The sequence below is a fragment of the Molothrus aeneus genome, chromosome 2 (genome assembly GCF_037042795.1).
Source record: "Molothrus aeneus isolate 106 chromosome 2, BPBGC_Maene_1.0, whole genome shotgun sequence".
Lineage (NCBI taxonomy): Eukaryota > Metazoa > Chordata > Aves > Passeriformes > Icteridae > Molothrus > Molothrus aeneus.
Genome location: NC_089647.1, coordinates 102,002,288 through 102,020,473, shown reverse-complemented (window position 1 = coordinate 102,020,473; position 18,186 = coordinate 102,002,288). Strand labels below are relative to the sequence as shown.

The 18,186-nt window shown below is 36.1% G+C and overlaps 1 protein-coding gene across 1 annotated transcript in view; it reads left to right on the top strand.

Moving 5' to 3' along the window:
• The window catches only part of RPS6KA3 (ribosomal protein S6 kinase A3), a 73,747-nt gene that overhangs the window by 40,795 nt on the left and 14,766 nt on the right, over positions 1-18,186 (top strand). Inside the window, exons 7-16 of the mRNA XM_066545419.1 lie at positions 2,295-2,401; positions 5,319-5,356; positions 5,729-5,871; positions 8,976-9,046; positions 13,357-13,445; positions 13,704-13,768; positions 13,867-13,969; positions 14,155-14,279; positions 16,036-16,161; positions 17,600-17,689. Coding sequence (XP_066401516.1) covers positions 2,295-2,401; positions 5,319-5,356; positions 5,729-5,871; positions 8,976-9,046; positions 13,357-13,445; positions 13,704-13,768; positions 13,867-13,969; positions 14,155-14,279; positions 16,036-16,161; positions 17,600-17,689 — 957 coding nt within the window. The remainder of the gene's footprint in view (positions 1-2,294; positions 2,402-5,318; positions 5,357-5,728; positions 5,872-8,975; positions 9,047-13,356; positions 13,446-13,703; positions 13,769-13,866; positions 13,970-14,154; positions 14,280-16,035; positions 16,162-17,599; positions 17,690-18,186) is intronic.

Here is an 18,186-nt window from a genome sequence, read left to right as displayed (position 1 = left end):
TGTGCTGCTTTTTATACCTGGCAAAATCTTCTCCTTTTGTTGCCATGTTTAAATATAAGACTCAGAACTTGGATTTATATAAAGTATATTTATGGCTGGTTTTGATATCCAGAATTCAGGGGCAGATAAGATACTCTCTTTTTTTATGAATGCAAAATTGCATTATGTATGAATATTTAAAAAGTGAGACTTGTATACCACTTATTTTAGTAATTTTCAAAAAGTGAATGTTTTGCCTCTGTCATGATAGTAATGTGTCTGTGTAGATACAGGATATAACAGCTTCAAAGGGTTTCATTACCTCAATTTAATTTGATTATAATTCCTGAAGTAAATGTTAACATCTAATTTTTCGCCATATTTTTAAGTTTTTGTTATCCATTACTCCTGTTCAAAACCTCACAACAAATATCTGTTCGGATAGAGATTGTATCCAATGTGTATCTGGTAGCCTGGACTTGCAGTAGCTGCTTTCCATTTTCCTTTGCCACAACAGTATCAGGGGCAGCTGGGTTACCACTGCAGTAAGTGCAATACCACTTATTGTTATTAAGAGGAGAGTAGAATGGAATTTATTTTGTGTATAGATGTACCCTTACTTCTCTGCTGACCACATAAATTATTACATTTGTTTTGAGGATGCCATCTGTTTCAAGTTGCCCTTTGTCATTTCTTTTGCCACAGGTAACTAATTGGTTATTAATGCTCTAAAATTGAGATACTCCTAAAGTTTGTAGTTCGTTCTTGATTCCCAAAAAAGAATGTATATTGGCTTCCTGCTTCCTGACTTTTTTCATTCTGAGCCACTCACATTTTATAAAATTTAATGTGGTTAGATGAGAAATATTCATTATAGGTACCTGAATCTAAGCAGAGTTCATGACTGGTGAGTGAAATGGGCATGCTGGATGCTATTAATATCATCCTCGTACCACACCATGTGATTTTGAAAGAGATCACATGAAAGTTGTTGCTTTTTTCCTATTGTCTACAAGGGAAAGGTGATTAATTCCAAGCTAGATGTCTACACTGCAGATATTTAAGGTTAGGAAAGACGAGTCCCATGCAATGGTTTTAAATAACTAAGTGTGGGTGTATTATCCTCCTCATAGGATCTTTTATTATTTGAGCTTTTAAATGTTTCTTATACAGATTTCCTTTCTTGAATATGTCTGCACTAAATATTGGCTCTTTTGTAGAAGTAACATCAGCAACAACCTATTGTACAAGCTTTAGTATTGCTTTCTCTCATGAAACTACTAAGGGGAAAACATATTCTCCATTCTTAACTTTTGTTTAAAATCTTCAGCTATGCTGAAATAAATTTTTATGCTTTTGCATAAAAAAGAATTGCCATCCTTTTTTCTGGGTCTGTATGCTTTATCTTAAGGTATTGAGTCTTAGAGTCTAAAAACAAAGCAAGTAAAATAACTGAGTAGTAACTGAAATAGAATCAAATCATGCAGGATCTGGTTTTATTTTTATCTTTTTCTGTAGTCTCAGAAGAGTTGAATTGTAATGTATTCTGACAGGGATCACAACAGTTGATATATTGGGACAATATGTTCATATCAATTAACATAAACAGAGAGTAGTTTATCTTCCTAATCCAGAAAGTGGGATTGCTACCTGGGATGCTCCCTCTGCTCTTATGCAGGCTGTTCACTTTACTCCTTGTTAGCTCCTGTTAGTTTACTCCTTCATCTGCTTTCTGCAGTTACATCTGCAGTTACAAGGCTGCACCTTGGGGCTTTTATTATTGCTGTAACTTCTTTCTCAAAGTACCTAGGAGCCTAGTACTTCGTAGTACCTACTTTCTCAAAGTACCTTCCAAAATCAAGATACATATACTTTTCTTCTCTCTTACTTTGTGGATGAAATTGTGGCATTTGGACTTCTTTGGTCCATTTGTTGTCTGTGAATGAAATTATCCCATCCAACCAAGAGGTACTTACATTTTTTAAGTGCTTCCAAAGTATTTCAGTTTCACTACAATGTGTCTGTCTGTTTTCTTGAACAATCAGAAACAAATAATATCTGAAAGCAGAAAGAAGAATATATTGCCTTTAAAAGTTCTTTTTTAAGTGTGTCCAAGTATTTCAAGTATGAAATAGTGTGGGTTATAAAATCCTAGTTTTTGTATAACTAAGAAATTTGAATTTTCTAGTGTTTTGTGTAGCAATGAATTCAAGTATTGTGAGAAACCCTTCTGAAACACCACTGCTGTTGTTTTGTTTGTGCTGGTGTAACCTTTACAGATTTCACATGTGAAATACATTGTGCTACTTTTTCAGGTGATGTTCACAGAAGATGACGTGAAATTTTATCTGGCAGAATTAGCACTGGCTTTAGACCATCTACATAGTCTTGGAATAATATACCGGGACCTAAAACCAGAAAAGTAAGGCTCCTGTGTGAGAAATGCAGTGTATTAACTTCATTTCTATAGCACTTCTTCCTGTGCACTTTTTCCCAACTGTTAAACTTCGGTAATTTACTATATAAATTGAACAGAGGGAGGTGGAGGAGGTTTATGAGCTATTTTCATTTAAAAGGTTGGATTTCACCCGTCTCAAAGAGGAAAAAGGATCTTAGCTTAGGACTTACAGGGGCTTGTTGAGGGAACTTTAAACTCTGTTTGAAGGGGAATAGGTGCAAAGCCAGAGGTAAGCCTTTGGATGGCACACCACTCTTTGAGGGACAGTGTTTCTCCAAGGTCCTTTGGTCTGCCATAGAGGTAGAGTTAAGGGATGGAGGTCCTTTCAGCAGCAAGGATGAAAGGAATATCAATATGTGAGAAATCCCAGAAGCAGAAGACAACAAAAAACATTTGTACAAATCAGCAGCAAAAGGAGAATCTCCATCCTTTGTTGGATATGAGGGGAAGCATAGTGACAAAAAGGATGAAGAGAAGGCTGAGGTACTTCATGCCTTTCTTGCCTCAGTCTTTAATAACAAGACCAGTTATCAAGGTGCCCAGCCCCCTGAGCTGGAAGACAGATTGGGAGCAGAATGAAACCCCCATAATCTAGGAGGAAATGGCCAGCACACTGCTGTGCAACTTAGAACCCCAACTTAGAACCTCCATATGACCAGATAGGACTCACCCAAGAGTTCTGAGGGAGCTGGTAGAAGAACTCATCAAGCCACTTTCAATCATTTATCAGAAGTCCAGGTCAACTGTGGAGGTCCCAGGTCACTGGAAGTTGGCGAATGTGACACCCAGCTATAAGAAGGGTTGGAAGGAGAAACCAGGATGTCAGCCTGACCTCGTTGTCAGGGAAGGTCATGGAGTCGTCATCTTGAGTGCCATCATGTCACATGTACAGGACAGCCAGGGGTTCAGGCCAGGCCAGCCTGGATTTATGCAAGGCAGGTCCTGCTTGACCAACATGATCATCTTCTATGATGAGGTGACCTGTGTAGTGGATGAGGGAAAGGCTCTGGATATTGTCTACCTAGACTTTAGTAAAGCCTTTTGTAACATCCAACCCTTAAAGGGAAAGGACCAGACGAAGTTTGTAAATGCTTGTGGTGGAAAGGAACAACAGAAGTGAGAGGGTCTGAAAAAAACCACAAGGTTTTATTAGTAAATTATATACCTGGCATGGAAATTGCTATTTTAGTCCCTGACCTACTATAAAAGCATATGCAGTCAGCTTTAGGTAAAGGGGTAAGATGAAGAGAGAAAAGGTAATTAAAGAGGGAGAGAGAGGAAGAGAGAAAAAGAGATCACCAGTCTTGGCTACATTGCCAGTCCAACTGTTGGGACATCCAGGGTCTGGGGAGTGTCAGCTGGGGCTTGTTGGGGAGATGTTTTTATAGATAGGTTTCCCTGCCATGAAGGTAAATTTCTTGTTTGCTATACAAATTAGTTGTTAGGCACAGTCTGTTCTTTCAGACCTTTTGGAAAATGGGTTGGGGGTCTTTGGGAACATTGGGTGATCTTTTCTTCCCCTACAGTCCATGTTTGTTTCTCAACCTCATTCCTGCACTTGTGCTGTACTGGGTTGTGCTTATCTTCAGGAATTAGAACGAGGATGTTTGTCCCAGAAAAGTGCTGCCCTATCTCTGCATGGCCTCTTCTCTGGGCACATCTTGTTCTTTCTCACAGTGTGTCATTACCAGCAATCCTTGCTTATTACAGGCAATCCTTATCTGTTACTAGCAACAGTCTGTGGTTGGCCCCAGAGCTAAATGACTTTCAGTGTTTGAGACATACATGTTAGCCCTTTATCTTCTGTGATTCTATGCCTTTGACTCCATTTCCCACAGCATTCTCTTGGAGAAACTGGCTTCCCGTGGTGTGGACGGGTGCACTCTTGACTGAGTAAAAGACTGATTTATTGACCAGGCTCAGAGAGTGGTGCTGAATGGAATTGAATCCAGCCAGAGGCTGGTCACCAGGGGTGATCCCCAGGCCTCTGTGTTGGGACCCATCCTGTTTAGTATCTTCACTGGAGATCTGGACGAGGGGATTGAGTGCACCCTGAGCAAGCCCACAGACAACACCAAGTTGGGTGGAAGTGTTGATATGCTGGTGGGCAGGAAGGCAGTGTTTGCATGTGGCACTTGAGGACAGACTTTAATGGTTCCCACCACAGAAACTGCAAAGAGGAAGGGAATGAGGTCTGGGTAATGTCTTGCCCCCAAGGATGAAATGCAGATGGAAGAACTAAATCCATTGTGTAAGGGATGTTACAAAATCGAGTTCTTGAATACTTTGCATGCTTTGCAATGCAGTGATATTCAGTGGTAGTCAAGGACAGTTGGCATCTCTGAGAAGTGTGGCCTTTCTTGTGATTGAAGTGAAAAGGTGGAAGCCTAAGGTCTGCTCCCAGTATAGGATAGGGCCTGTGGGTCCTGTCCTTTGGTACAACATGAGGGTATTTATTACTCAATCTTACTTGAAATGGTCAACAACTTTTGAAATGGTAATTACAAATTAATACCTGTTATGTATACATATGAAAACATACCTGGTATAAGAAAAATAGAACTATGTCTCTGTTTCTAACAATTACAATAGTGCTTCATGTGCTGCAGTTAGCCAAAACTGTTACTAAATGCTGAATTTAATAAAATATTTGAATAAAATTCTAGTAAACCTGTTTCTTAATCTTTAAAAAGAAAGAGTAGAAGGAAACCAAAATGTGTCGTTTGAATGTATCTTCTAATAATTCATTTTCATGCATGCTTAATTCTCCCCTTCTTTGTGTATCCTCTACTGTTTATTCGTAAATATAGTCAGTATGTTTTCTGAAATAATACTTAAGATATTTTAATTCGTTTTTAATATTATTTTTATTATTTTTTAGCATCCTGCTTGATGAGGAAGGACATATCAAATTGACAGGTGAATAAAGGAATTGCAATACTAGGATCATTTCTGTTCATAGTAAAATATTTGCATTTTCCTTTTGGTAAACCACTAAGATAAAATAAGTAATTTTAACTGATTGGTAATTTAGCTGTGGAAGCAAGTAGTGTAATTTGGTTGAAATAAATAAAATCTAAATATTTCAGTAAGATACCTGCTTTACAAGTATATCTGATGTTATGGACCTATAATAATGTGGGGAGGGAAGGAGAATCCTGTAAGTCCCATATTAGTGTTCAGTTGTCTATACCAATGATAAAAGCAAAACACTTCATATTATGGTTAAAGTATCAACCATGAACTTATTGTTTTTAAAAATTACATTTGGAATTACTTTTATCCTTTCAGATTTTGGCTTAAGTAAGGAGTCAATTGATCATGAAAAAAAAGCCTACTCTTTCTGTGGAACAGTGGAATATATGGCACCAGAAGTTGTTAACAGACGAGGCCATACACAGAGTGCAGACTGGTGGTCTTTTGGTGTTTTAATGGTAGGTTTCTGGCAAATGTAAATAATAGCAAAATTGTGATTTGCAAGGTCTGTTGAAACAAATCAAATACTAACCCCTAAGGTGAGCTTTACATGAATTTTAACTACAAAGGAAGTCTTAATTGTGAGAAATCAGTAGCACCACAAAGTTTGACCAAGATCATGGATTAGGTTTTATATAAACACCAATTTTATGCCATATTTTTATTATCATTTCAGTCAAATACTTTATAATAGTTTGAATGTTATAGGGACCAAGAGAAATACAGAAGTACACAGAAAAAGGCTGTCTGTTCCAAAGTGGGGAAGAAATTCATATTCAAATTTTAAATTTGAATTTACATACAAGAGGAAAAAGGTGATTGGCAACTTTCTAATTAGAATCTACGGTGCAATTACAAGTTAGTGGAATAATGACAACTGTTCAACTGTTGTTCTCATGCATCACGTTGATCTAAATGACACTGACCTGGTATGGGATATAGTTTCTGACTTGCTTATGGTGTTTCTGCAAGAGGTAATTACTGTAAAGTTACAGGGTCAGGGGAAATATTATGTATATGGAATATGAATTGGAAAATAATAATAGATCATGTTTGTTATTTAAGGAATGCTGAAAGACTTTTAACATTTAAAATATTTGTGTGCATTTTTGACATGGAAATTAAACAACTGTATAAATGTATTCATTTCTTACTGCTTCTGCTACATAACTGTAACAGTACAACTAATGTGTGTGCTTTATAGTACAAGAAGGACTCCTGTGTCTGAAAATAGGTCATCCTATGGCTTTATGATTAGAATGCTGTTGTGATCTGAAAACTGACTATGTAAAAGTAGCACCTGATAACTGAACTCTCTCCAGACAAGCACACACACTCCTCACAACCTCACATTTTATCATTAAGAGCAGTCAATTAAAAGATAATTACACTGTAGTTACAGAATATTTATCGTTGATAACGCAAACATAATTAAACTTCAGCTTTAATTTATAAAGGTAGAAAACATAATTTGGTGTTTATCAAGTGGATATGGTGTAATTGAAAATTGCTGTAAGATGTTAGCTGTGATTGGGGTGGCTTTCACAGTCTTAAGTGCACTGCATGTTAAATACTTTGGCTTCTACCTTGAATATAAAAATATGACCTTAAAAACCAAATTCTTTAAAGTAGTATATGAAATACAATGCAGCTTTTTCTAGGACATATTTTTGTTGCTTGCATTTATAGTTTGTAATTTTCATAACCAATCTGTAAGTATCCACTTTAAACTTGTTCTTAATTTCTGAGCTGATCAAAAATTCAAGTGACGGTTGGTGTGGTATAAGTACACAGAAACTAGAGTGAACATAAATTCTATGCTAGAATTTATAGTATAGAAATTGAGACTTTAAAGATATTTCAACAAATCATTTGGCTTCTTTTCTTTTGCTGCTAGACATGAAGTATGCTTAAGCCATTGTTAAGAACTATATTCCAATTTATCCTTTGAAACAGTGACAGTTTTAAGGGATGCCATACAAGTAAAAACATTCATTTAAAGTTTTCAGAAGCACTGAGGTACTCTCCTCCTGAAATAAAACATAAGTAGGAAAGGCCAATGTTGGCTTATTCTATAAGTACTATTGGCTTCTTAATGTTGGAATATAGTATTTGGGAGGGGTGACAAAGAATACACATGTTGAGCTGTTAATACAAATATGTGTGCTTATGACAAATTAGGAGCTTGTTAAAGAAACTGTATTTCATGCAAGTGTAAGTGCAGCACTCCAAATTTACCTTTTTAAAAAGGTTTTTTTTTTTAAGTGCACCTTATAAAGATCTTGCTAAAGCACAAAATTTTTTTATACTTATAGTTCTGGCTTATCCCTCTCACATCTTCCTGACAATTGTCCTAGGTGTTAAAGTTAAAAGTAGTCTTTTTTTCATGTTGGCATCATTATTAAAGTTAATTTTTTTAATATATCAGTAATAAATATTATCTAGACTATAAAGCATCTACCAGTAGTGAAGAGATGGCAGTAAGGAATTCAAATTTTATTTCAATAAAATGGTGTTTTAAAGAATACTATTAGTGCAACTTCATGCTCTTATTGTAGATCTACAAATACTATAGTCACACATTATTTATTCAAGTTATCCACTCCATTTCTTATGTTTAGGAGGCTGAATGTTTGGGTCATACCAGAAAAGAGGGGAATAGAGGATACGTTGTGTTCAGGATGACTTAAGTTTGCATAACCTGTTCTGAGGGTTCCTTTATAATTATTTTAATTTTCATGTCGTTAACTGTATGCCATAAAATTACATTGAACTAAATAGTTTTGCAATCTTTAAACCAAAAAAATCCAATTTCTGCCTAAGTGCTGGCTGCCGTGACTGCTCCCAGACTGCTTTCACTGCCTCACTTAGATCTGATATCCCTGCAGCATACTGCAGTCCAACAGGAGTGCCTTTATATTTATCTATTTTTACTCAGTCACTTTCAGAACAAATCAGTATTTTAGCAGTGTCTGTTGCTTACTGCCAGGCACTGTAGAATGTGCATGCACGTACTGTGTAGCTCTTCCGTGTTCCTTCAGGCTTTATTTCCACTGTATGCATACAGTAACCACTTTTCATCATGCATGTCTTTGTCAATCAGCTAACCTTTTCCCCTTCCCAAGGCTGTGTACATGCCAATTTTCAAAATTTTGACCTTTTAAAAAATTTCTGCATGAGGAAAAATCATCACTAACTTTTCAAAGGAAAACCTTTTCCCCTACTCCCTCCCCTGTTGTTTAAAACTAAAAATACAGTTGTACAGATCAAGTCTCCCTAGGACAAAATTTTTAGGCAGAAATTAAACACAGAACATTATAGTCTAAGTTGTTCAGATAAAAGGATGTAAAGCAAGTTACCAATATAGGAAAATATTTTGCAGCTTTAAAAATGGCAAAGGCTGCTCAATGTTCTTAGCAGTTGAAACTGTACAATGAAGTTGTTTTGCTCAGACTTGATTGTTAACATGCATGAATTTTGGAAGGTTAAGATGCTAAGTAGTTTTGTCAAAAATTAGTTTTTGTCCAGGTAATGTAATTGATGAAAGTTTTACTCTATACAGTTTGAAATGCTCACTGGTACTCTACCTTTCCAAGGGAAAGACAGAAAAGAAACCATGACTATGATTCTCAAGTGAGTACACTCTTATTTATATATCTCATCAGGTATTCTACAGGGATGCCCTCCGGGCTGCAATATCTAATTTCTACTCCTCCCTCATTTTCAAAGGTACTGGTAAATCCTCACTCCCTATTCCATATTATTAATTCCCTTTGCTGCCTATCTAATTTGCTTCACTATTCCTCCACCATACCAGGTACAAAGGATTTCATAGCAGCTCTTTAATCTGTAATAATAACTTCTCCAACCACATGATCTCTCCCATCTTCTTTCCATAATATTTTTTTAACTTTCTTACCCTTTTTGATAATATGTGCATTTTTTCCTTGTTGGGTTTTTTTTTCCTTTGTTTTAGGTTTTTGGAGTTTTTTTTGAGAAAGTATTTTCACTCCTCTTCCTTCTTTATCTTACCAGCTCCTCACCCTACCTCTTTATATTAATGGTGCTGCCAGCATCTTGCCTCCCCAGTACTCCTCCCTTCTCTACTCTCCTATGACTCGCCTTAGCTCCAATTTTTCCCTTTGCTATTTTCAGCATTGATTTTGCATTAGCTCTATTGTGGGAATTGCTTTCCTTCATGCAGTTAATGTTCTTGTTTTTGCTAATGAAGCTCTGCTTTTTTCTTTGCCAATTCCCCACATATTCTCTAAAGTAGTACAACTTATGGCGTAAATGCCCCATTTTTGGGACTGTAGCCAAACACTGTGCAAACAAGTCTGTTTCCTCATATCATAGGTTCACTTCTCTGTTTCCATCTATTTTTAACTAATACCATTTTTTTTCCATGGAAGTTCATAATATTATCTTAGTTTTTTAATTTGTTTTCTGCTTCATTGTTTATCATTGTTCTCAGTCCTGTTAGCCACTTGTCTACCCATATATCAAAGCTGGAATTTTTTTTGCACTAAAAGCCTGTTTTGAAAAATAAATACATGGAACTTTTAATCTTTTCTCTAAATAATTAGAATGTGAAAATCACTAGAAAACACGCTCATTATTTTCCTGGCTTTTACTTTCATAATGCATACATGTTATGTTATTCTTTGGTTTTTTCCTTCATCTTATTTGCAAATGTATTTAGTGATGCTAGTTTCTTCTGCTGCCTCAGCACTATGTGAGATCAAATCTTCATGTTGTGATTATTCAATATCTTTTAACTAAAAAGTTCTATCTATTCACAGCAAGCATAAACTCCTTCTGACCATCTCCTATTTATAAGAAGCTAGTCCGAGATAATTCTGCTGCAATCTCACTTGCTTCAGGAGCCATGCATTTTTTTCTGTGTCTCATGAGTCATATCTTTCTCTTCTCTTTGCCTGCATGTGACTCTGCCCTGTTCCTCAACAGTCTTTTCACTGTTGCTATAAATATCTTCTGTATTCAGCTGCCATGTAGAATATCCTTGCATTTCTCCAGGTAATTGATGTTCATAGTCATTCATAGCCCAGAGAGTGGTGCTGAATGGAGTGAAATCCAGCTGATGGCCAGTCACAAGTGGTGTTCCCGAGGGGCCAGTCCTGTTAAACATCTGTATCAACAACCTGGACAAGGGGATTGAGTGACAGTTTGCAGGTGTCCCCAACCTGGATAAGAGGGAATATGGATCTGCTGGAGGCTAGGAAGGCTCTACAGAGGGATCGGGACAGGCTGAATAAATTGGATGAGGCCAGTAGGATGAGGTTCAGTGGGGCCAAGTGCCAGGTCCTACACTTGGATCACAACAGCCTAAGGGAACATGCAGGCTTAGGGAAGAGTGGCTGCAAAGTTGCCTGGCAGAAAAGCACCAGGGAGTGTTGGTCAACAGCTGCTGAACATAAACCAGCATGTGGCCAGGTGGCCAAGAAGCCAGTAGCATCCTGGCCTGTGCCAGCAATAGTGTGGCCAGCCAGAGCAGGGTAGAGATTGTCACCTGTACTCAGCATTGGTGATGCTGCACCTCCTGTGTCTAGTTTTGGGCTTCTCACTGTGAGGACACTAAGGTGCTGGAGCGAGTGCTGAGAAGAGCAGTGGAGCCAGTGAAGGGTCTGGAGCACAGATTCTGTGAAGAGCAGCTGAGGGATCTGGGTTTGTTTTTTCTGGAGGATGTGCAGGGGTGACCTTTTTGCTCTACAACTACCTGAAAGGAGGCTGTAGCCAGGTGGGGGTCGGTCTCTTCTCCACAGTAAGAAACAACCAGATGAGAGGATCGTGAGTTGCACTGTGGGAGGTTATGTCTGGATATTGGGAAAAATGTCTTCATTAAAAGGGTTGTAAAGGGTTGGAACAAGCTGCCCAGGGAAGTGGCTGATTCACCATCCCTGGAGGTTTTTTAAAAAGATGTGGCACACAGGGATATGGTTTAGTGGTGGACTGGGCGGTGCTGGCTTAATGGTTGGACTTGACAGTCTTAAAGGTCTTTTCCAACCTAAGCAATTATAGGTTTCTATGATTCTGTAATTACTTTCAGATTTCATTTGAGAATATATCTCTTAATGAGATACAACTTCTTTCCAACTTTTTTTACCTTCTAGTTTTTGCAATTGTTAATGGTTTCAAATAGCTGCACAGAAAGCGTGCTATGATGTAAAGACATTTTACCCTCTTTGAATGTTCCATATTCTTATTAATATTATCTTGCATAGAAGTGTTTTTCTTTTGGACAGAAAAGCAGCTGAAAACCAGAAGATATTTTGAAGTATTTTCTGATTAAGTCCACACTTCTTTTCTGGTCTATGTTTTCTTTTTATTTTCCACATACGTAGTATATTTTTCCTTAAATTTTCCATTAAACTTTAAAGTGGACAGGTGTGCATATGAATTCTGGTTTCCATAGTGTATATTTACAATATATTGCTTTTCTTACCTTCTGTTCCTAAAAATCCACAGAAAATGCGTTCTTCTTACAACAAATTTTTTCGAGGGTTCTTTATTTCTCACAACGTTATCAAGAGAAATTTTTGTTTATCTTGCGTGTTTTACCTAAAACTGGGAAACCCTGCAGTTTGAAGAAATCATAGGTTGCTGCAACAAAGTTAAATTTTTAAACATTTTTCTCCTTTACTTAAGAGGTATCCCCTCATATAAAATTTTGCCACTGTCCATCAGGAATGTCAGAAAAAAATTGCTGTCACTCATGTAGTTGCATAATATAGGAACTCTGAGGACCTGGTAATTGCCTTTCCTTCTCCTCTGTCATGTGCCTGGTACAGGATTTTGTGAAAGGTGGCGGTGCATGGCAGTCAGGAAGAGTTGGATGGCCCATGGCCCATTCTCCCCTCCACTGGTGGCCTTCATCTGTCTGTAGTGTGTTATTGAAGAGTCCAAAGAAGCCAATGTTTTTCAGATTTTCCTCCCCCCTGCCCTAGCTTTTTTAATGCTGAAAGGAATGGAAAATTTACTAAGTTCTAGGTTGAAAGTAATGAATAGTGAATCAGTGGCAACACTGATTTGCATTTAGACAAGTGATACCAAGGTGACTATCTACAAATACCTGGAGTATAAGACAAATCAAGTTCTGATTGAAACACAGAGCTTGTGTCATGGACAGTTACAGAAAAATACAAGCTACAGATTGAATTAGTGATGGAAAGGAGGGAATTATATCCCTCTTTCCCATTATCATAGTTACAAGAAAAAGTAAGACCTAGTAACAGTGAGAGAATGAAGGCTCAACATTAAATGACAAGGAATGTTGCCATTACAAAACAAAATGAAATTAAAGTACAAAAATTTAAATCTAAAAATTCAAGGCTGGCAAATTGTAAAAGTATTATTTGAAATAGATTGGGGAGGGGAGCAAAAAGGAAAAGAGGAGTGGGGTTTTATTGTTTGTTTTTTTGAGGTTTTTTTTACCAGCTAATCCTGCAAGATCTGTCCTACCTTAATTGAATTTCTGTATTCTAGTTTGTTTCCTGGGTCATCTTGGTGTGTGTCATAGTGTGGTACTTTTCTTAGTCCTTCTATTAGATAACTATCAGAATGCTTTGTTTGGTGTCATTTACTAGTAACTGGACCTATAAGTGGATCAAAGCATATTATGAAAATGTACAAGTTTATAAACTGCTGTTCTCTAGCTATTCTTCTCTACGTTTTCCACCTTTTCCTCCACTTAAATTCCTGAGTCATTGCTGAAAATACTATACTACTAAAAAAGAAAAATTTGAAACCCAAACATGTTTACATGACTGACAGCACTTTTGCTCTGTGTCTGATGTCTGAGGGCAATTTCTCAGTGATGCTACTTCATTTATTATGGACTTGTTGAATGGCAAAGGACAGGGGGAATGCAGAGTTAATTCTTACCTAGATATGTTTGTATGCTATTAATTATTTTTATTCTCTAGGGCCAAACTTGGAATGCCCCAGTTCTTGAGTCTTGAAGCACAGAGCCTTCTGCGAATGCTCTTCAAAAGAAACCCAGCAAACAGATTAGGTAAAGTTTTTAGCAGAATATTTTAAATTTGGTCATAATATTCATAACATCAGTGATCACTAAACTGACTAAAATTTTGTTTCCTATGTAAAATAGACTTTAAAGGAAGAATGTAGTTTGCCCTTCAAGGGATCACCAAAGTATTATCATTTCTGCTAGTCATACATCTAAAATTAAGGAATAAGAAATATAATTTTGCTAGCCATTCCTTTGACCAAGAAGAAGATAATTCATAGACATTTTTCTTCCTTATAAAAGGAGCAGGTCCAGATGGAGTAGAAGAAATTAAGAGGCATGCATTCTTTTCCAAAATAGATTGGAATGTGAGTATGTAATTAAAAATCAATCCAGTAAATTTCTTGGTTAAGTCTTTTATGGTATCATGTAACTTTTCCACTTACCATTTGTCCCTTCTCTTCAGAAATTGTACCGGAGAGAAATTCATCCTCCTTTTAAACCTGCAACTGGCAGACCTGAAGATACATTTTATTTTGACCCTGAATTTACAGCAAAAACTCCAAAAGGTAAAGAGATATGAATGAGAGAATTTGCATATTCAAAAGATTGAATTTGAATTTCAGATTTTTTCATTCAAAATTTAATAGAAATTGTTGTCTTCATAAATCCAAGGTGCTACCAAAATTTCAGTACTTAATCTCATATCTACATGGTAAAGAATCTGCTTGTAAGTAGATGATGTATTTTTCAGATTCACCTGGTATTCCACCCAGTGCTAATGCACATCAGCTTTTTCGGGGATTTAGCTTTGTAGCTATTGCATCAGATGATGAAAGCCAAGCAATGCAGACAGTTGGAGTGCATTCAATTGTCCAGGTGAGTATATCTAATTAAAAAAAAATCACTGCTGTCTCTTGGTGGATGGATTGTTTCCTTGTCACAGAATGAAGTATCATGACAAAATCACTGTCATGTTTTAGACAAGAAAAGTAAAGATCAGATTATTTCATCCAAACAAAATCTCTGAAGGTACAGGACCTGTATAATTACTGAGCAGCTACAGGTTCAGACAGGCTTTTAATGAAAACTTTATACCATATGTACTGTATTAACTCTTTAATGTCAAGCCATAATTATAAGGGGGAGTAGAATAACAGATACATTGATTTATTGTTTTTTTCCCCCATACATGAAAATGTCAGTGGACTCCTGCAATGCAGTAGTAGGAGGCACTGGACTACAATTTTGAATTGTATCTGGATGTTCTGGACTGCTGGAATCCATGGCCCAGGACATATTCTGTCCCTCCTAAACCACTAGTTAGCTAATCTCTGCTTTTTGTGACTGGAATCAGTGCATCTTACAAGTCAGTGTAACAGTGCACACTCAAGCTTTGGCTTCCTTGATGTGTTTGGATGACTCCAGTAGAGTCTGCTGTATTAATAATTGTGAGGCTGTCACCTAGAAAAGGAGACCTATGTAAAAATTGTATTTCTCCCTCCTCTCTCTTCTTTTAATAATTACTGAGTCATGAAAACCAACTCATGATCCAAATTGTGTTGAAAACTTCTTAATAATAAGGTAGGAATAAATGATTGGATTTACTATTAGATTTACTTGTGTGATTTGGTTTATTTGTATTTTTCAGTGCACTGGTATTTTGCAAATGTCTGAGAAAATTTTTAAAAACCCACAATTTATACAGAATGTGAATAGCCCTTGCATTTCATTAACACTCTCATGTCAAGAATTGTCACAACATGCTTTTCTATACATTACAGTTTCCTGTGTAATAATTTTTTTAAAATATAACTTTAGATCCTTTTTTATTCTCAAGAAGCTTTCTGATTTGATATATGCCTCAGAATTATTTCTGATCCTGGCATCTTGCTAGAAGTTTCTGAAAGCTTCTCTGTGCTGCTTTATTTCCATGTAGTTTTGTAGATGGCATTATTGCTCTTTGTGTATGGTTTCCTTTTCTTGTAAAGATCTGTTTCTCTGCTGCCTTTCCTCTGTGCCCCTCAACAACTTCCTCACTCCTATTTCCTCTTTTCTGTGCTGCAGGATACCCAGATGGTTTCCTGCAAATGCTTTGCATCCTTTGCACAAACTCCATACACTAGAACACCATTTCCTTCCCTTACAAGAGTGAGCACTTGTCCTCCTTTCAGCTTTTTATTTCTGTGAAAGGATTTATGACTGCCATTCCATGCAATTCCGGCCAATCTGATTCTATTCAGTATGTCTGAATTTTCCAGCTGCCATTCTGTCTATTCAGATAATAAAAACAGTGATACTTCTTTACCATTGTTGTATCACTATTTTATCTTGAAGTCTTCTGGTTTTCTTTGGATTGGAGCTTCTAACTTTAAATTAGTAAAGCAGCAATCAGAAAAATAATGCCATCAGTTTCTAAAATACAGTGTGCATTATTTACAGCATGTGTAATATATAATTTATCTTATACTAAGTTTGAACAGAAGGTAGTGGGGATTTAGACCACTTTGACCTAGTAGAGTCATCAGTTAAAATTCTAATCAAATCAATAGGAATTTTTAAAAAGTTATTTTAATTTAAAAAAAATGAGTTACACATTAAGAATATTCATTAATTGATAATGTTATTTTGGTAGCAGTTGCACAGGAACAGCATTCAGTTTACTGATGGATATGAAGTAAAAGAAGATATTGGAGTTGGCTCTTATTCTGTCTGCAAGAGATGTGTTCATAAAGCTTCAAACATGGAATATGCTGTAAAGGTAATTATTTTGTTATAAACCACACTTTTCAGATTTTAGCATTGGACATCTTTTATTTGCCATAGAGAAACACAGAGATTAAGATTATTTTTTTTAATGTAAAAGTATTTTATATACAGCTATAAAAGTAAATTCATAAATTCTTCATAACACTCTTCAGTCTGCTATAACTTCCAGAATAAACTTCAGCTCTGTTTTTGCTTCCTGGTTTTCAGCAAGGTATTTATTGTTGTTTTTGTTATTCTCTAGGGCTTTGTAGCACTTCTATGAAGGCATTAAATTCTCACTTGGAATCAGTAGATTTCCCAGAACTGCAATGATAAGGTTTTTTATCTTTCTGTGTAATAACCTAGGACCAAATGGTTATTATGAAAGCAAGAGTATGGATTAGCAGACTTTATAAGTGAAAAAAAGAGCAGTCTTTAAATTCTATTCTATGGGGCAGTTCTCTTTTTGAATTGCTAAACAGCTTAGTACTTAATTATGTAAAATACAAAGATTTATTAAGTATGTAGATTGCCTCCTCTAAACCTTCCAGTTTTAATCTGGTAGTTAAATACTTTATTTTATTCTGGTTCTGGCCAGGAACAGATTTGACTTCTGTCCTTTCAATTTGAAGTAATTTCTTGAAACTGCAAGAAGGTCCTGGCATAGCTGATAATTCCCTCAGCTATAATATTTGTTGTGAAGATTCACTTGCTTTTCTATTGCCTCTGTTAGGGCATTTTTTTCTTCAAGGAATCTTGAAAAAAAAATAAGGTACCAGTGTCTGATGTGTTAGCAGGGGATGGGTAGCAGTATGGGCATAAGGATAAAGGGCTAACATAACAATGGAAGAGACATTATAGAAAATTCTACAGTTCAGGAGAGGAAAAAAGTGAGAAGAACAAGAATACATTTAAGTAGGGTAAATGTTATTTTGCTTGTTTGAACAAGGTGAACTTGAGAGCCAGAGATTCAAATGGACTTTTGTAATGAATGTGTTTGAATTAACTCTGAGAAATTTTTATTTTTACTATTTTTTTTGTTCTCTTTCTCTCCTACTTTCTTTTGCTGCACCAAATGTTTGAGATTAGCATTGTGAAAATCTGTTGATTAGCATCATCCAACCAGTATCTCGTGTTAAATTAGGAACTTCCTATTTTATTAAATAATGGATCACTGAAGTCTTATCTGCTGAACAGCCTTGCATTATTTATCACAGCCAAAGAGGTTAGGTCACTTATCCTCGGAAATTGTTTTCAAAAGAAATTTTTTCATTTTTCCCAACATTTTTTGCTTTGCCTTGCTTTTCCAATTTAACAAACTTGGTTTTGGTTATAATCTATGCCTTTTGCAACAATAAATACTGCTTAACTGTTGATGCTAATAAGCATACCAAAGCATTACACTAGATCCACAAAAAGAATTATGCCTATGTCTGTATGTGCTCTTACAGATTATTGACAAAAGCAAAAGAGATCCAACAGAAGAGATTGAAATCCTACTGCGCTATGGACAGCATCCAAATATTATCACCCTGAAAGATGTAAGTAGTGTTTTAAAGACATCCTTTAGTGTATTACAATTCTGAATAACTTCTAATTTGAGAGATGAGAAGCTACATATTTTAGATTTATGTTCATGTTTTTCAGTATTTAAATATAAAACAGTGCAATTTATTCAGTAGTATCTAGTTTTTTTACTGGGATGTCTGTGTTTTCTTTTAAAGACGCATATATTGTGGTACAGCGTTATTCTAAGGAGTCAAATAATTCACCCTTCATAAATCCTAGCAAGAATAATTTACTTAATGTTGGCTGTGTTTTTAAAGGATCAAGGAAGTTTTTTGCTTGCTTAGTTAACTTTAAATCTGATTTCCCCTGCATTAATCAAAAGCAATTTTATTATATAACAAAGGACTTACTGTTAGCACAGTACCCAAAGTATTTTTCATGGACAGTAGCAAGTATTACTCAAGTAGTATTACTACAAGTAGTAGACAAAATCTTTCCATGTCCATGGTTTTCACTGTTTTTTATCTTT